Genomic DNA, 23,119 nt, shown 5'->3' on the forward strand with positions numbered 1-23,119 from the left:
TTGGTTTGCTATAGCTTAAGCAGTTGTCTAATTTGCAAAAACCTAGTTGGCTATTTGTAGTTCTCTGTTCTTGAGTTTCATTTTCTCAGATTCAAGTGCATTTTACTCTGGTTTAGGTTTTGCTTTACTTATAGGCTACCAAGGTATTAGACCCGCCTCATTCTTTTTTTTTTTTTTTTTAGATTTTATTTATTTATTTGAGAGAGAGAGAGAGAGACAGAGATAGTGAGAGAGAGCACAAGTGGGGAGGAGAGGGAGAAGCAGGCTCCCCACAGAGCAAGGAGCCCGATGTGGGACTTGATCCCAGGACTCTGGGATCATGACCTGAGCTGAAGGCAGATGCTTAACTGACTGAGCCACCCAGGCGCCCGGACCCACTTCATTCTCATGACTTCTTTGATTACTTTAACATATATTTTAAAACAATTTTAACCCCAATTAATTTAATTAGTAATAATTTTCAAATATGCAATGATAAGTAGAAACACATCTATCTGTTCTGAATTTGAAATGGATACCCCCCCTTCCCTCTCATTCCACCAGTGGATTCTTATTCACCTGTAAAAGAAATAAGAACGCAGCCTGACTTTGGGGATTTATATTTGTGATTTCCTCTTTCACAGGGCATGTGAAGAATAGTAAGCCTTGCCGAGCTCTACTCCCCAGCAAACACACTGTACATGCATACACAACCAGAATGAAAATCCTGCCAGTTCATATTCTCAAAACTTGGTTTGTAGTAACAATAGCATTTTAGAAGTCTCAAGTTTTTTACATTGTGCATATAAGCTAACAATTTTTTTGTGACTAAAGCCTGCTGAAAGAATTAACCATGTCACATATACTAAAGAGGTAGGCTTTTAGATGATGTCCCTCTTTTATTTGCCACATTTATTCATCCCTTTATTGTGTATAATTAAGCTGATGTAGCAATATTTTGGAACTTTAAAATGAAATCTGTAAGATTATTCATCTATCTTTCCTTTCCTAGGTAGTGAATTAAAACATGAGAATCAAGGGATCCTTAACTACTACATTCCCAGCAAGGACAATGGCTGGGGAAAGGTAATTGTAGCAACCATGCTCTTCTAATGTTACATGTTAAGAAAGCACTAATGATGGGGAAGTGTTTGGGACTGTCCTGTGGAATGGGAGCCTAATGTTATAGAAGGAGCAGAGACTTTAGGTTACTTTTCAATAGTTCCTAGAGTTTAATTGCTTCAGAATTCCATCTCTAAATCTCATGTTTTTGTCCCCCTCAAGAAAATGGGGACAGAGAACTGCTTCCTCGTGGATTCTCAATGATCTATTCTGTCATTTTCTCATCTCCCCCATCTGTGCTTTTTGTCATCAAACAATAACTTGGTAGGAGTTGGAGGAAGTGGTAGAGAGGCTCATCTGGGTTGGGCGCCGGAAGTGATGGCTGCAATGGTAACTGCACTTTTTTTTATTGTTGTCATTGCTAAAGGTATTTGGTATTTTGGAGGAAGCTAAAGAGCAATTGAATTTAGAAGACTATTCCATCAGTCAGATAACGCTGGAACAAGTCTTCCTGACCTTTGCTACCCCAGAGAACACAGAAGGGGACTGAAAAAAAAAAAAAGGTGCAATGAGATTCACTTCTAACTACTGACACTATGTCTTCCTTAGTACTCTCTACTATACCTGGATACATAGAGGGGCATTTCTGTGTGTGTATATCTTGAAATATATATATATATATATATATATATATGTATGTATGTATTTATGTAATAAAGAGTCCCCCAAAGGAGACCATATGTCAGTTCTTTGTAGATTTACATGGATGGCTTGTGCAAATCTAAAATTCCTGTTTTCTATGCTAGAAACATGTAAGAGCAGCATTTATCAGGGTGGGGACAAAGACTTATTCCTGAGTATTGTGAATGAACAGAAACATCCAGAAATGATGGGGCTGTCAGATGGGACAGCCTGAAGACCAAAAGCTTTATGTTTTAGCAACTAAATTATATGTAAGAAGATCATAAAGCCTGGGGGGAAAAATCATCTTTCCCATGAATATGCATGTGCACACACCCACACCAATTTTATAACAAAAGAGTCGAATTAAAATCAATGTCAAAGTTTATGGGGATAAGTTGGACTATTTCCAAAATTCAAAACAAGATTCTACATTTGTCTACATTTATAAGAGAACTTTTGCTCCAAGAATATTTAGAGTCCAAGAAAGGAAGCAAAAACATTCTTTAAAAATAGTGTGTTTACTTTTCTACTCTTGCCCAATTCTCTGATTAAAACAAAGGAGAAAAAAGGTATAGAGGGAGACAGTTCTTCTGACTCTTGTTTGGGCCCATGGAGTCCCCCATAAAAAAACATGAGAAATCTAATCACCTCCCTAGATTCATGGGCAGATAAGCAGACAAGGAGGATGATCCTCCTGAAATTACAAGATGGAAAGAGTCACTGAAGCTGTTCTATTTTGGGGTGGTTTGGGGGTGATGGTTTTTATATCAATTGGATATTGTAATAAAATGATATCCAGAAACTATTGTTTTATTGTTTTTAGCTGTAATATAACTTTCTGTGCGTTCCAACCAATATTACCCATAGATCTCTGCCATGTGATTTCAGTAACTGCAAAATTTGTTTCCCAGGCTGGCCATCTCTAAAAAAGGAGAGAAATTTCATTTTATTAATTTAAATTTATTTTATTATTTTATTTAGTTGCATCTCATCACCACTTGGCTTTATTACTAATCCTAAAAAAATTCCTTTAGTCAGGTAGTCTTTTTCACTGGCCCTCCCTATTTCTCAACCCACCTCTTATCTTCTCACAAGAAACAACAACAAAGGGTACATTCCTCTACTAAGCACTTTACTGCATTGCATCATTTAATCCTACTACAAACCTCTAGGCTAGGTAGTGCCGCTATTATCCTCATTGCACTTGGAGGCTCAGAGGGGTAAAGGGATTTACCCAGGGTCACCCAGCAAGCAAGCAGGAACATCTGTCAATATCCCCATTAGGAGCCAGGAAACCACACAGCAATTTGAACAGGGAAAGTTAAAAGAATTATTAACTATAACAGGGGGTTAGCCATAAGAAAGTACAGAGAATGCTCAAGAATACACTATGGCTGAGAGAAATTACCCAAGGAAGAAACAAACTTGGAAGAGGACTCCTCCCCAAGGCTGGGATTCAGATCATCTTGGAGAAGGTGAAGTTGGTGGGAAGTTCCTTGGCCTTGGGTCAAGGCTGTTCGACACCTGCTGAGCAAGCAGGAAATGCCCTATAGGGTACAGGCTGCTGACGCTGGCCAACGAGGAACTGGCTGGATCTAGCAAGCAGGAAACTTTTCTGTGATTGTTGGCAGGCTGGTGCTAGGAAGGGGCACCTGCGAGAGTCACTGAGCATCGACGGTTAATGAGCGTGGGGGTGTAGGGTGAATGCCGCGAAATGTCCTCCACACCTGCTGCTGGCAGAAGAAAAATCAAGAGAAAACACCCGAATCTGGGCCAGCAGCCCTTGGTCCTGCAGGGTCCATCCAGCACACTCTCCTGACAAAGCTTAACCTGACAGTTCAAGAGCCCAGCTCCATTTAGCCCTGAGAGGCCCGAACCCGATACCTGGTCCAGTAGGGAAGAGATTTGCCCTCTGACAGAATCCAGAACCTGGGCTTCCAACCATTAAGCTACACTGGAGGTGCGTATTGGCTGGGGCGGGGGTCCGCCAAGAGAAGCGACCATCAGTGAATTGCAGCAGCATGAGAGAGGTCCGGGGGTGAGGCCCACTGAGTGCTGGCGGGTCAGGGCAGCGCGTGCAGAGGACGCAGTGGGGGTCTCCACGCGCTGAGCGCCCACGGGCAGAGGCGGCGCATGCCACCGGGGCGAGGCGCGTGGACGGCGCGCCCTAGGCCGGGTCGCCGCGCGTCTGGGGCTTTGAGTGGCCCCCGGAGCAGGGTTGCGGGCCCCTGTGCCTGCGCCTCTGCAAGTTATCTGTTGACCCCCACAGACCGTGGAGGGCGGCGGCCACTGAATCTCCTCCCACTTCCTGCCACCAGCTACTGGCCCGCTGAGGGTGACCAGGACACATGAGGGAGAGGGGAGCCAGCGACAGATGGAGGATGGTCGGGTCGTCCAGTGGGGTGCAGAGGCAAAGAGCCTGGGAGCAAGCGAACGGGCCCGAGGTAGGGCCCTCAGGGTGGTGGGGCCCCGGGGCAGTACGCGAGGGAAGAGTTTAGTGAGGCCTCACGCTCTGGGGTGTCCCGGGAGGGTCCAGTGCGCCCGGGGTTGGGGGGGGACCGCGGATAGTGACGCGGGGGGGATAGTGAGATGCGTGCTGGGAAGGTGGTGAAGCCTGAGCGCGCGAGGGCTGCGGGGAGCGAGGGGCGGGTGGGGCCTGGGCGCGTGTGCGCATGCGCGAGGAAGGGGCCCGCGGTGGCTGGGCGGTTGGGGAAGGCGTTGGCAGGAGGCACCGCGCCGCGGGTGACGCTTGTCCCTCACAGGTGGAGGTGGAGGTGTGGCCGTGGCGGTTACGAGGCCTGAGCGGTGAGTGTGGGACGTCCCCGCCCTGGTGTCTTCTCCCCAGATTCCCCCGGGGCGGCGGAGGGTGCTCCCTGGAGTGCCCCCGGGAGGCCGACCCGCCGGCCGCACTCTGAGCGCAGAGCCCGAAAGTGCGAACCCCACACAAGACCCCCAAGCCCCCAAATACACTGGAACCCACCACAGCCCTCTCTGCTCCCCCCAAAACGATACCCAAACCCCCTTGGAAGTGATACACATATAATATTACCTGTACCTCACTGTCGACTGTCAGGGGCCGCCACACCCAGTGTTGACCCTCCCTCCTGTTTTGCGTGTCCCTCGCTGGACCTCACTCCCATCCTTTTTCTCTCCGGGTCCCCCTGCTCTGGGGAATGCATCCAGGGCTTCCCAGGGAGGAGAAAGTGCCCTCCCCCTCAAAAACACCAAAACAAACACAGGAAGTAAAAGACACTTCTCTGGACCCCGAAACACACACAGAAGCTAACGAGAACAAATTCAACAAAATTTTATTTGGGCTGTACCAAGTATTTGAAAGCCAGGGCTCTGGAGGCACGTGTTGTGGGTCTAGGCCTGCGGAGTCCAGAATTTATTTGCTGTGTGACTGTCCCAGTCAGCTGGGGCTGCCCTAACAGAATACTGTAGGCTGGGTGACTTAAAACAACCAATGTATTTCTCACAGTTCTGGAGGCTGGGAAGTCTTCCGTCAAAGCTCCATGCAGATTCAGTGTGTGGTGAGAGCCTGATTTCTGATTCACAGACAGGCATCTTCTCAACGTGTCCTTCACATGGTGGAGGGAGCAAGGGAGCTCTCTGGGGGCTGTGTCATAAGGGCACTAATCCCATTCATCAGGGCTCCATCCTCATGAGCTCGTCACATGCTGCGTGTCCCTCATGGTGATACCATCACACTGGGGTTAGGATTTCAACATACGAATCTGGGGAGAAGAGGAGGACACAGACATTCAGATTATCGCAATGACCTAATGTAAATTGCTTGATTTCACTAAGCCTCAGTATCCTCCTGTAAAAGAAGCTGGATACTATTTGTACCCATCTCTGCGGGTGATTAGAATATTTCAACTGACAGGAGGTAGTAAACGTTCAAGAAATAGAGGAAGGGGTATGGAAGTTAAGTGTTGCAGGAAGCTCAAGTGTCTTTGTTCTCCTCTGCCAAAGCGGAAATTGCACTGAACTACGTTAAACAGGCAAGGAAGACTTTATGCACGGCTCTAGGAACTGGGAACACAGGCCAGAACTCAGTCTGAGCTCAGTTCTGCTCAGACAAGGGATGGGAGGGTGTTTGAGGGCTGAGTGAGACAGTGGGAATGTGCTGGAGGACTGTAGAGGGGAGGTTGACCAGGAGAACACATTGAGTAACTTCCTGAAGTTTTCTCTGTGGTTCTCTGTGATTAGGCCATGTGTGTTTGCTGTTGGTGCCTCTTAGAAGCTAGCTCCTACCCTCCCACAGAGACTGGGAATAGGGGTGCTATCTTCCTTGAGGATTACATTTCAAAGGATGGCTCCCAGGCCCTTCAGAAAGAGAGTTTGGGGTTGTAAAACAGAAAAGAGGCTTGTAAAAAGAGTTATATATGTTTTAAACAGAGAAGGGATGTTTAATTAAAGGTTTTCTAAAGCAGATGCCCAGAGAAAAGGGTGGTCAGGACCTAGAACCAGGGAGAGCCATATGTATAGTATTAGTCCAGCCCAGAGGAACATTCAAGCCATCTTGGTCCCCTCATTTTATGTAAAGTAGGCAGAAGATTTAAAAGGAAAGATAACCTCTGTTTAAGGAGAAGAAAGCTGCTGTGTTTCATTCAGAACAGCTCAGTGCTTTTCAGAAAAGGAAATAAATTGTAGTGAGTATAAGTCTCATTCTAAGAATTTAGGACTGTAAGCAATGTAATGGCTTAATTTTCAGTAACTTCATTTAATTGTTTTTTGAGAGCCCACACATCAATAGGTTGCCCTAAAGTTTTTTAGACACACCAGGTTCATGTCCCTTCAACTTCCTCCTCCTTTCCCTCCCACCTCAGTGTTGCATCCAAGTTTGGGATGGACAGGAGTGGCAGTGCATTTAGTATTTAGGGTGTTAAAAGTTCAGAAACAGTAAAGGTAAAACCAATGAATCACCTAAGCAGTAATTACTAAAGTTTTGTGCGTACACCAAAAAGACAGTTCATGAACTATGAGCACTCAAAGCAAAACATGGAATGATTGGATTTATTGTCATAAAGCAGCTTATAGTGTGAGAAGGCAGTGACTGTTTATTCTTCATAGTAATTTGTTGTGGTATTAGATTATTTTAAATGATAGGGAATGGCTAGTGGATATCTCATAACAATTTTGGGAAACAGTTTTAAGTTTTGCTTATGATTTCCAGAGGCATAAGCAAGAAATGAGTGAGGTTGAGTTAGCCTAGCTAAATTAAGCTTTGTATGTTTAAACTGTTTTTGTCTGCTCAGGGAATTTCTAAGGCTGGCCTCTGATTGTTTTTCATTTTAACAAGGGACAGGATATTGAGGGTAAGTTGATTTCCTCACTAGGCTCTTTTGGTGTCAGACCTCTTCTGCCCTAAGATTCTTCCATATGTATCTGGGGAATAGTGAAGGAGGTGGGTTGACAGGACACTGGGAAACTGCTTTTCCTCTTTGTGCATAACTTCATATCTGTTGTTTTACCCTAGAAAGGATAAAGGGAAAGAACTGGCCTCTGTCTTTTTAGGCTTAGGTGTTGTTCTGTAGTCCTTGGAGCAAGAGAAAAAAGTTCTTGGACCATTAGGTATTTTATTGTCTTTGGTGCAATTGTAAATTGTTGAGAGTTTTTTGATTACTGATTCACTTTCATTGCTGGCAATTGGTTCAAATTGGTTCTGTTTTTTTCTTAATTCAGTTTGGGAGGTTATATGTTTTTAGGTATATCCCTTTCTTTTAGGTTGTCCAGTTTGTTGACATATAATTTTTCTTGATATTTTCTTATAATTCTTTGTATTTTTGTAGTGTCGGTTCTTTCTCTCTTAATTTTATTTATTTGGGCCCTTTTTCTTGTCTTATTGTTAAGTCTGGCTAGATGTTTATCAATTTTGTAGACAAATTAAACTAGATGGATACCTAGATACCTAGAAATAAACCTAATCAAAGAGGTGAAAGACCTGCACTCTGAAAACTGTGAGACACTAAATGAAAGAATTGAAGAGAACACAAAGAAATGAAAAGACATTCCCTGCTCATGGATTGGAAGAACAACTATTGTTAAAATGTCCATACTACCAAAAGCAGTCTACAGATTTAATAAAATCCCTATCAAAATACCAACAGGATCTTTCACAACTAGACCAAAAAGCCCAAACAGCCAAAGCTGTTTTGAAAAAGAAAAAGCAAAGCTGGAGATACCACAATTCCAGACTTCAAATTATATTGCAAAGCTATCATGAAACAGTATGGTACTGGCACAAAAATAGACACATAGATCAATGAAACAGAATAGAGAGCCCAGAAAGAAACCCACCACTATATGGTGAATTAATCTTTGAAGAAGGAGGGAAGACTATCCAATGAGAAAAAGACAGTCTCTTCAACAAATGTTGTTGGAAAAACTGGTCAGCTACATGTAAAAGAATGAAACTGGAACATGGTCTTTCACCACACGCAAAAATAAATTCAAAATCTAATAAAGACCTAAATGTGAGACCTGAAGCCATAAATATCCTAGAAGAGAGCACAGACAGTAAGTTCTCTAACATTGGCTGCCAACAACACTTTTATAGGTGTCTCCTAAGGCATGGGAAATAAAAGCAAAAATAAACTATTGGGACTACATCAAAATATAAAGCTTCTGCACAGTGAAGGAAACAATAAAACTAAAAGGTAATTTATGGAATGGGAGAGCATATTTGCAAATATCAAAATCAGTAAAGGGTTAGTATCCAAAATATATAAAGAACTGATACAACTCGACACCCAAAAAACAATCTGATTGAAAAATGGGCAGAAGACATGAACAGACATTTCTCCAGAGAAGACATCTAGTTTGCCCACAGACATATGAAAAGATGCTCGACATCACTCATCATCAGGGAAATGCAAATCAAAACTACGATGAGATATCACCTCACACCTGTCGGAATGGCTAAAATCAACCACACAAGAAACAATAGGTATTGGTGAGGATGTGGAGAAAGGGGAATCCTCTTGCACTGTTAGTGGGAATGTAAACTGGTGCAGCCACACTGGAAACAGTATGGAGGTGACTCAGAAAGTCAAAAATAGAACTGTCCTTTGATCCATCAATTGTACTACTAAGTATTTACCCAAAGGGCACAAGAGTACTAATTCAAAGGGATACATGCACCCTGATGTTTACAACAGCATTATCTACAATAGCCAAACTATAGACAGAGCCAAAATGTTCATCAACTGATGAATGGATGAAGAAGTGGTATGTGTACACACACACACACACACACACACACACACACACACACACACACACTGGTATATTACTCAGCCATAAAAAAGAATGAAGTCTAGCCATTTGCAATGATATGGTTGGAGGTAGAGAGTATTATGCTAAGTAAAATAAGTCAGAGAAAGACAAATACCATATCTCTTAGAGAGAGAGAGAGAGAGTGTGGGTGGGGGGTGAAGAGCAGAGGGAAAGGGACAAGTAGACTCCATGCTGAGCCCAACACAGGGCTCAATTCTCAGGATCCTGAGATCATGACTCGAGCCCAAACCAAGAGTTGGATGCTCAACTGACTGAGCCACCCAGGCCCCCCCACTCATATGTGAAATTTAAGAAAAAACAAATAAGCAAAGGGGAAAAGAGAGGCAAACCAAGAAACAGACTCTTAACTATAGAGAACAAACTGAGGGTTACTGGAGGGGAGGTGGACGGGGGGATGGGTTAAATAGGTGATGGGGATTAAGGAGTGCAATTGTTGTGATGATCACTGGGTGTTGTATACAACTGTTGAATCACTATTGTACACCTGAAGCTAATATTATACTGTATCTTAACTAACTGGAATTTAAATTAAAACTTAAAAAAATAAAAATGGAATTATCATAATGATCCAGTAATTCCACTACTGGGTATTTATTCAAAGAAAATGAAAACATTAATTTGGAAAGATATATGCACCCATGTTTACTGCAGCATTATTTGCCATAGCCAACTTCTCAGATGTTATGTGTTGTCAGTCTTTTTAGTGTGTATGTTGAGGTATCTCATTTTGGTTTTATTTGTACTTCACTGATGACTTACGATGTTGAGAAGTTTTTCCTGTGCTTTTTTGTTAAAATTTTACTTTTTTAAAGAGCAGTTTTAGGTTCACAGTGAAATTGAGGAAAGGTGGAGCGATTTCCCATATACCCACAACCCGCATGCATGTGTAGCTTCCCTCACACCACTCCCTCACCAGGGTGTAATGTTTGTTAAAATTGATGAATTTTACACCTACACATCATTACATTAGGGTTCACTTTTGCTGTTATACATTCTATGGATTGTATATAATGACATGTATCCACTGGTATAGTGTCTATATAGAATAATTTCACTTCCCTAAAAATTCTTTGGGCTCCATCTATTCATTCCTGTTCCCTCCACCCCCAAGCCCTAGGAACCACTGATCTTTTTATCCTGTGTCTATAGTATTGCTTTTTCTTGAATGTCATATAGTTGGAATCATATAGTATGTAGCCTTTCCAGATTGGCTTCTTTCATTCAGCATTATGCATTTAAGGTTTTTCCATGCCTTTTCATGGCTTGATACCTCATTTCTTTTTAGCACTGAATAATATTCTGTTGTCTGGGTGTACTACAGTATATTTATCCATTCATCTACTGAAAGATATCTTGGTTGCTTATAAGTTTTGTAAATTATGAGTAAAGCTGCTATAAGCATCTCTGTGAAAGTTTTTGTATGGACATACGTTTTTCAACTCCTTTGTGTAAATACCAAGGACTGTAATTTCTGGACTGTATGGTAAGAGTATGTTGAGTTTTGTAGAAAACTGCCAAATTCTCTTCCATTCCAAAGTGGTTACATATTTAACATTCCCACTAGCAATGAATGAGAGTTTCTCTTGCCCTATATACTTTTCATATTTGGTATCATTAGTGCTATGGATTTTGGTTCTGATAGATGTGTAGTGGTATCTCATTGTTATTTTAATTTACATTTACTGAATGATATATGACATGGAACTTTTTTTCATATGCTTTTTTTTAAATTTTTATTTTATTTTATTATGTTATGTTAGTCCCCGTACAGTACATCATTAGTTTTTGATGTAGTGTTCCATGATTCTTTGTTTTCATGTAACACCCAGTGCTCCATGCAGTATGGTGCCCTCCTTAATACCGTCACCGGGCTAACCCATCCCCCACGCCCCTCCCCTCTGAAACCCTCAGTTTGTTTCTCAGAGTCCATCGTCTCTCATGGTTCATCTCCCTTCATATGCTTGTCATCTGTATGCCTTCTATGGTGAGCTGTATGTTAAGGACTTTGGTCCATTTTTAAATCAGTTTTCTGTGCTTTTTGGCAATATATACATCTTCCCCTCTCCAGATTTAATATATATAATTGACATAAAACATTGTGTAAATTTAAGGTATACAGTGTGATGATTTGACATATGTTTATATTGTAAATGATTACCACAATAAACTTAGTTAACACATACATCACCTCACATAGTTACAGTTTTTTTGTGTGTTGTGAGAACTTTTAGATTTATTCTGTCAGCAACTTTCAAATATATAATACAATATTATGAACTATAGTCACCATCCCCAGAATTTACTCATTTTATAACTGGAAGTTTGTACTTTTTGACCATTTTCACCTATTTCCCTCACTCCCATCCCTTGTGTAAGCACTCACCAATCTAAATTCTACTTTTTCAGATTCCACATATAAGTGAGATCATACAGTATTTGTATTTCTGTCGCTTAGGTATTTTACTTACCCTAATGCCCTCAAATGTTATCCATATTGTTGATATCATTATTGTATTTCCTTTTTATGGCTGAATCATATTCCATTGCATATACATATCATATTTTCTTTTTTTGAAGATAGAGTGTTTTTACATATCATATTTTCTTTATCCATTCATCTGTTGATGGACACTTAGATTGTTTCCATGGCTTTTGTGAATATTGTTGCGATGAACATGGCAGTACAGATGTGTTTCTGAGATAGTCATTTCATTTCCTTTGGATAAATACCCAGAAGTGGAATTGTAGTGTCGTATGGTAGATCTATTTTTAATTATTTGAGAAATTTCATACTGCATTCCATAGTGGCTGAACCAGTTTGCTTCCTTTCATGGACGGGGTCATAGGATAGGCTCCATGGCCAGTAGGGCTCATTAGCTTTGGATCCGAATCAAATAGAACTGTCCACTGGGCTCTCCGGCCAGATGGGGCCACCCACACAGGTCAGCCTGGTTCTGGGGTTTTCATAATGGTGTCTCATCAATGGATAGTTACTAGCTGGTCTTCTTGAAGGAAGAATGATGTTGAGAATGACTTAGGTCACCGTCTTGATGTCTCATTTTTTTTTAAAGATTTTATTTATTTATTTGAGACAGAGAGAATGAGAGAGAGAGAGCACATGAGAAGGGGGAGGGTCAGAGGGAGAAGCAGACTCCCCGCTGAGCGGGGAGCCCGATGCAGGACTCGATCCAGGGACTCCAGGATCATGACCTGAGCCGAAGGCAGTCGCTTAACCAACTGAGCCACCCAGGCTCATTTTTTTTTGTCTCATTTTTTTTTAAATGTCTTTCTAAAGTCTTCCCAATTTTTAAAAATTTGGGTTGTCATATTTTTATTATTGGCTTGTGGCAATGCTTTATATATTCTGGATATGTCTTTTATTAGGTAAATGTGTTAGAAATGTTTTATTCCCTTCTGCGGCTTTCCTTCTTATTTTCACGATGGTATTTTTTGATTAGCAGAAATGTAAATGTTGATGAAGCCCTTTTTCTATGGCTTGTGACTTTTTTATTCACTTTAGGAAATTTCTGTGTGTCCAAGGCCACAAAGATATTCTCCTATCTATTTTCTTGTATTTTATGGTTTAGCTTTTATGCTTAGGTCTAGGAGACCTTCTTCCTCCACCCTTTGAGATCCTAATCTAATGTCCTTTTGTGGAATTTCTAAACCTTCTATGTTTTTTGCCTTGAAAATGGTAAGCATAGTTATTTTAAATTTTGGTCCAGATAACTCCACCCCCAGATGTAAGGAGTGCCAGATATTACATGCAGAAAAATTGTTTGGAGGAATAGCTAACTCTCCAGGATATTATTTCTTTTCAGAGAGGATTTATTTTCTTATATTAGGCACCTGTAGGCATTTGTAATATGGGATACCTTCATCTGGTATCAAAGACTGAAATGTGAAATTGGCCTGCAGTTCCTGGGAAGGCCAGTCTCCTTCACTATCATCATTATTTATAAGGTAAGGTCCTAAAATAATGTCTCCCCTTCCAGGCCCTGAATTGTAGCTCTCTCCCTGGTAGCTGCAAGAATTTAAGTCAAGTTTTCAAGATCACACAGATAGTGGTAGAGCTGGGAATCAGCCTAGATGGTTCAACTTCAGCTCCTGGGTTATTAATAGCCTGCTGTGACACCCACACCATGAAGGAAGGGTTTTATTTGTTGTTTCCCATTATACACCTACACTTAACATATCACTTATCTATCTTATCTTAACATATCTATTAAATATTCAGCAAATATTTGTGAAATACAAGAATGAATCTGTTCCCATTAGCAATGTTATTAAATGGAGGTACTTTCAATCTTGCTAATTGTTGAGTGGCATTTTGGGGTTATAGCTGTGATGTGATTTTACATACCATTTTGTCTTTTTGCTGATGGTGATGATTTTTTTGTATTATTTCTTAATTAGTATTTTGGTAAAGGTACTGGTCAAATTTACCTGGAAACTTGCATCAGTAACTTACTGATCTTTGTTTTGTGCTTGAAGTTTTATAAATATTGGAAATTCAGAAGATACTGAGTAAGGATGTGGGATAAAAAGCTTCTCAAATATTTCAAATGCTTATTGTTTCTTTTTGTCATCCTCTAAGCTTGATTAGAAAATGAAGCAATTCAAATTTAAGTAATTTATTTGTCTAAAATTTACATTTTGTTATATAATCTTAATTTCTTTTTGTAAAATCTTTACTCCCTCCATAGAGTTGAAAAATGCATTTCTTATGGTTTTACAAATTTATGGGTCTTCTGTGGAAGAATTTTATTTTAAAGGTAAGTTGGACTATCTATAGGATTTTTGCAACAGCTAAGAGACCACAATGGGAAAATTCTTACAGCCTGATCACTGCATTTCAGTTTATATTGTATTTTTCTCAGTTCTAGGGCTGGGGGTGTCTCTTCCAAATATGAAGAGTCCTCACAGAGTGAAATAGTAGCAGAATGACATGTAGAAAGGAGAGAAAAAAATGGTTCAGGAAACTAATGCTATATTATAGAGTGAAGCTGTTCATTTTTTGCCATCTATGTATCTTCTTTTAAGAAGTGTGTGTTGATATAAAACATTTAGGCATTTGCAGAGGTAATGGACTCATACGACACTTACCATAATCTTTTTTTTTTTTCTATCTCCTAGAGACGGCGATTAGTGGTGTTATTTGTGGAATTCATCCTAACAGTGCTATTTGCTAGTACACTTTTGTTAACACACAGGTTTTTGATTATAAAGAAGTCTGGGCCTTTCAATTACTCTCTTCAGCCTGTTGATGAGTTGCCTGCATTCCTTGGAATGGCCGTCACTTCTGGTCATTGGGAACTGGCTTTCCTGCCTTCCAAAAGTGTTGTGGTAAAGGGCATCATTGAACTCGTGAAAAGGGATTTGCATTATAATTTCTCAGGTTAGAAATTAAAGGTTTTGAAAAAAAAATGTATTATTAAATTGGGTTTCAGTGAAGACACTTGTATAACCTTTTAACTGGGCATTAATCTCCTAAGTAAGACATTGTAGGATATATCCTCATAACCAGATAGTAACCTCCTAGGTATAATATTACACACTTTGTTATACTTGAGAGTTAAATTCATATAAAATATTTTCTCCTAGAGCCCCAAACAAATACTAATATTTAAAAATTAGATAATCAGTTTATATTATTTTAGGTTACTCTCCAATTCTGTGATATCGTCTTCCTTGTTTCTGGTTGTGCTTCTTAAAAGCTCGGTAAGTGTGACCCCAGGGCTACGATGGTGTGCCAGAGGAACACAGAGGCACAGCATAAGCATGAGCCCTCATTCTAGATGCGTGCTCAGTGGTCAGTTATTTCAAATTTTGTTCATGTAAAAATGTTACACAAGACATAAATGAATGCGTTAGAGAAGACTCAAGCTCCATACAGTTATCTTAAAAGCCCCCCAGTGAGCTTCCCCTCACATTCCCAGGGAGAAACGCTATCAGAAGTTTGGTGAGCATCCCTCTAGTGCCCCTTGCTTTAAACACATACGTGTACTCAGTAATATTATTTTTTCAACTTTTTGTTGTCTCTCAAGAATTTGAGGGTCCTTGAGAGTAGATGCCATCTCAAAACATAACTTATTAAAAAAACAGTGAGGCAGAAGACTGCAAAATTCCCAATAATTTTTAAAGTATATAATCACAAATATCCCAATAAATGTAGTCCTGGAGGCCACTTTGGGTTACCTAAAATATTTCGTAATTTCCATTCTGATATCTTATTTGATGTGTGGGATTCTTAGAAATATATTACTTTACTTCAACACATTTGGAATTTGTTGTTCTCTTTCTATTTTTTTTTCATTTCTATTTTAATTTCCTTGAATCAGAGTATACTCTAGGATTTCAGTTCTTTGAAATTCTGAGAAATTTTTATGCCCATGTTAAGGTATATTTTGAAAAATGTACTATGTACATTTGTAAAGACTGTGTATTCTGTAGGTTTTGGTTATAGTGTTGTATAAATGCCACCCAGGTGAAGTTGTCGAGTTGGTGAGTCATAGTGCTTTTCAAATATGTATTTAAGAATACTATTTTTATTTGCTTATTCTCTCAGTTATTGAGAGAGATACTACATTTTCAGTTAGGTGTTGTTAGTATTAAATAAGTTGTGTGTGTGTGTGTGTGTGTGTGTATGTATGTTAAAATTTCTTTTTGCTTATATATTTTGAAACAGGTCATGTGATCTTTCTGTTGAATTGTTTTTAAAAGTATTTCTCTGTTCTGGAATTTCCATTTGTCCTGTTTTTAATAGATTTCAGGTCTCTAGAGAAATGTTCTAACTTTATTAACCCTATTAATCATAGTTACTTTAAAGTTCCTGCCAGAAAGTTCTGATATCTAGATACTTGTGTATATTTTTTTCTCTTCAGTCATTGAGTTCTGTTTTATAGCATATTTTGTATATTTTTATTGAATGGCAGATGTTGTGGATGAAAAATATTAGAGGCTCTTGAGGATACTTTTTTATCCAAAGAGGGTTAAGTTTTCTTCTGGATGGTTGTTTAAATACTGACAGAGTGACTTGATCCCATCAAAATCTGGTTTTGGGCTTTGTAAGGAGTGCTCTATTTCAGTTTTGTCTTTACTCCTGCAGCTATCCCTTGTCCTAGGGTATGGCTCTTCTAGGGTGTGATCTGGAAGCTGGAATATTTATGAAGGCTCCTCTACCTTTGTGGGGCTTGAACTCTATTTCTGGTTCATCAACATTGCCTACCTGCTGAAATCCCTGCTCAGCAGTGTAGCCTGCCACCTGCTGTTATCTTCTTGGTTTCATGGTCTGAACTTAGGCATCCTCAGTTAAGGGGTTGACTGGTGACTTCAGGGGAATTTACAAGCCAATTTTTCACTTCTCTGCTCTTTTCTTCTCTTTGCAAGTTTGTCTCTCAAGTTCCAACCATTTTGGCAGCCTCAACTCTCACCTCTTTTCTTCAGCTCAGTAAGTCTGCAGCTTTCTGCAAATGCTTTCAGGGAAAATACCAGGGTGAATATGGCCCTCACCCTGTGCATCTCCCTTTTTCAAGGTATGTAAGTTCATAATTATTCATTGCAGCATTATTTACAAGGTATAGAAGCAAACAACATGTCTATCAACAGATGGCTGCATAGAGAAAATGTAATTATTCAGCCACAAAAAGGAAGGAAATCCTGTCATTTGTAACAGTATGTTGGTTTGGAGGTCATTATGCTAAGTGAAATAAGCTGGACACAGAAAGACAAATATGGTATTATCTTACTTATATGTGTGTTATCTAAAAATGTTGAGCTCACAGAAGCAGAGAGTAGAATCATGGTTTCAGAAAAAAATAATCATGGTTGCATGGTTTCTGGACGTGAGGGTAGGTAGAGAAAATGGGGAGATGTCGGTCAAGTCTTATGAACTTTCAGTTATAAAGATAAATAAGTCCTGGCAATCTAATGTACATGGTGACTATAGTTAACAATACTGTATAATGTATATGAAATTTATTCGGAGAGTAGATCTTGTAGTGTTCTCCTCACAAAAAAGGATGGTAACTATGTAAGGCAATAGGTGTGTTAATTAACCTGGTTTTGGTAATTATTTCACAATGTATGCAGATATTAAAACATCACTTTGTATACCTTAAAATCACGTTATACAACCTATATATATACAATTTTAATTTATCAGCAATACCTCAATAACCCTGGGCAGAAAATTTTAAAAATAAAATAAGGGGTAACTGTGTGGTCATGGATATATTAATTAGCTTGATTGTGGCAGTCATTTCACAGTGTAGACATACATTGTCATCATCTTTTGCACTGTAAGTACACACAATTTTTAGTAAAGCTGGGGGAAAAATAAAGCCACCCGAGGTAATAAATGAAAATAAATAAGAAATAAATTTCCCTCCAGTTCTATTTTCTGAGAAATCGAGGCAAAGTCATGTCTTAACCTCATCAAGTACTCAAAGCTCTCTCTCCCTCCCGTTCTTTCTCATACTCCTGCTTGAGCAGGTAATACCTTCCTTGAAGCTCAGTTAAATTAATGAAAACTTAACCCTCTTTGGATAAAAAAGTATCTTCAAGAGCCTCTAATATTTTTCATCCACAACATCTGCCATTCAATAAAAATATACAAAATATGCTATAAAACAGAACTCGGTGACTGAAGAGAAAAAAATATACACAAGTATCTAGATATCAGAACTTTCTGGCAGGAACTTTAAAGTAACTATGATTAATAGGATTAATGAAGCTAGAACATTTCTCTAGAGACCTGAAATCTATTAAAAACAGGACAAATGGAAATTCCAGAACAGAGAAATACTTTTAAAAACAATTCAACAGAAAGATCTGATAACCTGTCCTCAGGCCCTTGCACCATGGCCAGGCAGTTAGAAAGAATTGTGGCTACTCAGTGGTGAAGGCAAAGGGATGGGAGGTTCCCGGCACATAAAAGATGCCTGGGTGAGATGCATGACAGTGGTTAGGCTCAGATGCAGAAGTAGAGGCTACGTGCCCCAAAGTGTGCCTCACTACCCGCTTGTACACACTTCACTTTGTTCACAGTGGACTTTCGATATTAGATTCTATTTCTAGCTGTGTTCCTATGTTGTTTTGTTTTGTTTAACTTAGTGGACTTTTGTTTTTCCAGCTTTAATCATTTGAATTCTCTGAGGACTTTGTTTCATCCTGCTTCTGGTCACCTTGTGTAGGTGCCAATCTGATTCCGGTCCCCGAGATCCTACTTACAGCTTTGGGATTTATATCCCAGCTGTACTTAGCCTGAGAAGAGTGTGGCATCCTTGGCACTTCCCAACTATACAAAAAATAATGATTATGACACATAATCACCTCAAATATTAAAATTGTGAAGTTGTTTCATTCTTCAACTTCTGAGTTATTTTTTAATCAGATATTATAGATTCCCATCTTCTAGGACTTTGAATAGATTGCATGAGTCAATTTTGTTATTTCCTTCCAAGGTGGAAATTTCAAAACACATTGGAAATATCCCTCTTCCTTACCTTATTTCACTACACAATTATTATAATGATTAATTATATTTTAAACTTGTGATAAAACTTTTAAAACTGTTTTTTTTTAAGATTTTATTTGAGAGAAAGTGAAAGCACAGGTCGGGGGGAGGGGCAGAGGGAGAGGGAAAAGCAGACTCCCCACTGAGCAGGGAGCCCAATGCGGGGCTCGATCCCAGGACCCTGAGCCAAAGGCAGACGCTTAACCAACTAAGCCACCCAGGTGCCCAAAACTCTTAAAACTCTTAAAAAATTTTATGCACTCCTAATATCCATTAGTTTGTTATGCCAGTGTTTGAGCAGCAATGTTTTGAAATTTATATTTTGATAGTCTTTCATCCATGTAAAGCATTTTCCCATCTTATAGATAGAAAAAGCAGTCAGATAGTTTGCCTTTATGTGGGCAACTCACATATTCGACTTTTTTCTCTCTACAGTTCAAGGCTTTTCTTCAGAAAGAGATTTTGAAGAGTATGTTAAGCAAGAGAGTAACTCTAAAAAAGTGTTGGTTGCTATTATTTTTGACCATGAGTTCCAAAATAGGAATGATTCCCTGCCATTTAAGGTAAGAGATTTTTAATGTAGAAACCTCATAAGTATTCTTCCAGTTTCTGAGGCTTAATGAAGTAGAGGCATAATTATTTCATTTATTAAGTGGGGAGACTGCAACTTACCCAAAATCATACTGCTTGTACATAGTAGAGCAAAGATTTAAATCCAAATCTAATTTCTGTGTCTGTGCCTTTATTTAGCCAGAGCTTTATGTTGATGGGGGAAGAATCAAGTTTACCACATACTAGGTTTTCTCCTTATAAATCAGAATCATAGGAGATGTCGACCTTGACCACTGTATCAGATTATGGCAGCTGTCTCCAGTTCTGTGCATGATGGTGAAGTAAATGCACATTTCCCAGGTCAAGACCTGAGATGTTAAAGCATGTTAAAATACAACATGAACATGTTCCTCTTTCTTTTGACTGAATCTCATCATTTTTCTCCAAAATCTAAATCTGGAAAACAGTGTTAAGCCTTAGTCAAGCAGAAACAGAATTAGGACATAGGCAGACTCTGAGAAAGATTCTGATAACAACTTTGAAGAAGGAGAGACGAGGACTATGCTTTGAACTTGGTGTCCCTGGTGTTGAGGGAAATAACCGAAGTATGGTACAGATGTATGCATGGAGCTATAATTCTACATTTAAGATACAGATGGCTGTCAATGGCATGAAAAAGTAAGGAAAACCACTGGGTTGTAAGTAGAGTTGTAGGTATCTTCCGTTCTGTCCATCATTCCCTCATTCCTTTCATGTGTATAAAATTCCCTCAAGTTGCTGATTCAGTGTACGTGATGCTGATGTGGACTCATCAGTGGAAACACAGAGTGTGGTCAGAATGTTTTTGGTACAGTTTCAAACTTCACCTTGTATGGTCTCCCGACTGCCCAGGCCACTTGGCTCACTCTTACCCTTAGCATTGCTACTGTGACTCACAGTACAGTGACTCTCCTAACCACACCCATCCCTTTCCTCCTTCATTCTCCCATAAATGCCCTGTACATATTACTATCACTGAATTTACTATAATGTAAATATATATGTTGTCTCAACTAGAATTTGAGCTCCTTGAGGAAGAGGTGCTATGTCTTAATCCTTGAACATGCAATAAGTGTCTAAAGCTTTTGTCTTGATAACTGAGTATATTAATATTTACCTAGGTTTATGATATGTGTCTGCCCCATCTGGTGTTACTGATTTCTCTGGTCTGACCCCTGACTTTAGGCAACTGCTGGACCATTTCCCGTCTTGTAAAGCTACTTAGACCCAGCATGATCTACCTTGAAATTTTTACTTAGTTCTTTAGAATTAGAATTATCTTTTCACTTAATAATGAAATTACGCAGTATTCCACATTTATACTTTCACATTTCTCCTCTGTCTTCATGTGGGATTCTTAAGTTATAATCACTTTTAGAGGAGGAAGAGATTTTCCTCTTGGAACACTTGGCTGACATAATGGGAAGAGAAATTAGCAACACCTTTTGGTATGTTTCATTTCAGTATGCATGCCAGGTGTCTATTTTGGGAAAGAGACATTGGCAATTGTGTGCAAGTTGCCACTGTTTGCTTACCACAAACCCACAGTAGCCACACAACAAGTCTGCTCCATTGGCTGATGTTCAGAATCTACTTAGTGCTTGACACTCTGCCTCAGAATCGCACGTGTGCAGTTTTTCTTTAACTTCCTTTTGTTTCTCATTCTTAATTATTTTTTTCATTTACAGATATTGTTTCTTTTTGCTCCTTATAGGTAAAATATTTTCTGCGTTTCAGTAGTTTTCAGAGGAACAAGTATGTGGGTTTTCTCCGAACTGAAGGCTGGGAAACAGGTGTTCTCTTTCCACCTTTTCCTTCTTTGGGACCCAGAAGTGAACGCAACTCAAATGGGGGGCCTCCTGGTGGGCAGATCTTTAGTCATACTTATTTTAATATCAAGTCATATGGTAAGAGCTATCACATGTTTATATCTACATTTCTTCAATCTTATGATAGAAATTGTTTATTTTTAACTTGTTGTACTGCTGGTGATTTCTTTAAAATTTTCAGTGTCCAAAAACTTGTGTAAAATTTCTGTACGTTGGAACGATGTATTTTTATCCAGGTTCAGCTCAACTCAACTAAACTCTTGGAATTTAGATGGTCAGCTCCTCGCTTTAGCTGTATGACAAAGGAAGGAGCTAACGTCTTTAAGAAAACAGAACAATTATATACTTTAGTGTCCACTGTTCCTTTCACCACAATTTCTGGCATAAGATCCAAAATTATAGGATATGCAAACAAGCAGGAAAATGTTACCTAAAATTAAAAGAAAAAAACCAGTCAATATAAGTGGACAGATAAGCTATATACTGGAATTGGCAGACAAGGAATTTAAAATAATTTTGAGTATTTTGATGTCATGTTGATAGCAAATATTCTCTGATATAATGTGATGGAGAGGGCATTTTACCTCTGTAAAACTTGTAACTCTATTAGTGAAAAAACATCATGCAAATCCAAACTACAGAACCATGTATTCCAAAATACATGCCCAGTATTCTCGAAAACTCTCAAGGTCGTGAAAAACAAGAAAGGATAATAAAGTTTCATAGATCAGAGGAGACTATGGAGACATGACAACTAAATGCAATGTGGTATCCTAAGTGGGAACAGAAAAAAAATGATACTGGGGAAAAACTGGTGAAATTCAAACAAGTTTGTATAAATTAGAAATTGTTTTGTGCCAATATTAATTTCTTAGTTTTGACAAATGTACCATGGTAATGTAAGATGTCATATTCGGGAAGCTGGGTGCAGGGTATAAGTAATATTTCTCAATTTTTTTTCATTATTGCCCTTCTAGGGAATCCTTTTGGACATATTTTCCCTAAGTGTGTTCCCCTTGTGAAATTTTAATACCACAGATATACTACAGATCTGTTTTATGTGCTATGGCTTGAAGCTCTATAACTCTGTTGAGAATGCATGGTATTTAGGAATGCATGGTATGTAGTCTTTCTGTAAGACTGTATTTTTTTCCAAAATAAAAAAGTATATTTTAAAAAGCTCTCCAAGCCAAAGTAGAAATAAAAGTGAAAAAAATGAAATTTCTGAATCTGATAAAGTACATGTGTAAGAAATTTGTATCATCCTAGTGAAATATTGAACATTTCTCCTCTAATAATCAGGAACGAAGCCAAGATGTTTGCTCTCATCAGTTCTTTTCAGCAGTTTACTGGAAGTCCTAGCTTGTATCAGAAAAAGGCAATGAAATAAAAGGTATAGATTTTGGAAAGGAAGGAGTAAAATTATCTTTATGTGAAGTTGACAGAATCATGTTATGTAGGTGATTGTGAAGAGATCCACAAGAAAGTACTACATATAATGTATTAATTGAGCAAATACCCAAGATAGACAGTATATGATAATAAATTATAAATCTACACCAAAGACAATAAAACATTCCTGAGAGAAAACTTTAAACAAATGATGAGATATCTAAATTTCATTGCTTGGGTGACTCAAAATTGTTAGGATGTAGCTTCTCCCTAAGTTGATCTATAATAGCAATATAGTGACAGTCAGAATCCTAGCAGTCTTTTTGGAAAAAAAATACAAAGCTTATTCTAAAAATATATGGAAATACAAAGGGTCTAGATTAGTTTTTAAAAAAATCTTGAAAAGGAATGTCAATGTTAAAGAACATTCAAGACTTATTATAAATCTATATAATTAAGACATTGCCATATAGGTGTAAGGATGAACAAATACATATAAAAAGAATGAGGTGTCTGGAAATAGACTCATATACATACAGTCATTTAATTTTTCCATGAAGGCACCAGTATAATTCACTGGGAAAAGGAAATCTTTTGAACAAATTGTGATGGAATAACATGGTATGTGGATGGAAAGAATGAATCTTGATCACTAATCCGTATCTACATATAATTAGTTAAATAACATGATGATCATAAACCTAAATGTAAAAACTAAAATTATAAAGCTTCCACAACAAAATTTATGAGAATATCTTCA

The 23,119-nt window shown here is 38.8% G+C and overlaps 2 protein-coding genes across 2 annotated transcripts in view; both read left to right on the forward strand.

Moving 5' to 3' along the window:
- Positions 1–1,709, forward strand: part of LOC113932779 (ATP-binding cassette sub-family A member 3-like) — a 192,146-nt gene extending 190,437 nt beyond the window's left edge. The window contains exons 30-31 of the mRNA XM_027612191.2: positions 992–1,065; positions 1,469–1,709. Of these exons, the coding sequence (XP_027467992.2) occupies positions 992–1,065; positions 1,469–1,591 (197 nt within the window). The 3' untranslated portion in view covers positions 1,592–1,709. The remainder of the gene's footprint in view (positions 1–991; positions 1,066–1,468) is intronic.
- Positions 1,710–4,066: 2,357 nt separating this feature from the next.
- The window catches only part of LOC113932774 (ATP-binding cassette sub-family A member 3-like), a 145,493-nt gene continuing 126,440 nt past the window's right edge, over positions 4,067–23,119 (forward strand). The window contains 5 exon segments of the mRNA XM_035722218.1: positions 4,067–4,169; positions 4,488–4,530; positions 14,244–14,428; positions 18,983–19,110; positions 20,853–21,000. Of these exon segments, the coding sequence (XP_035578111.1) occupies positions 4,100–4,169; positions 4,488–4,530; positions 14,244–14,428; positions 18,983–19,110; positions 20,853–21,000 (574 nt within the window). The 5' untranslated portion in view covers positions 4,067–4,099.

Source organism: Zalophus californianus, chromosome 10, assembly GCF_009762305.2.
Source record: "Zalophus californianus isolate mZalCal1 chromosome 10, mZalCal1.pri.v2, whole genome shotgun sequence".
NCBI classification, from domain to species: domain Eukaryota; kingdom Metazoa; phylum Chordata; class Mammalia; order Carnivora; family Otariidae; genus Zalophus; species Zalophus californianus.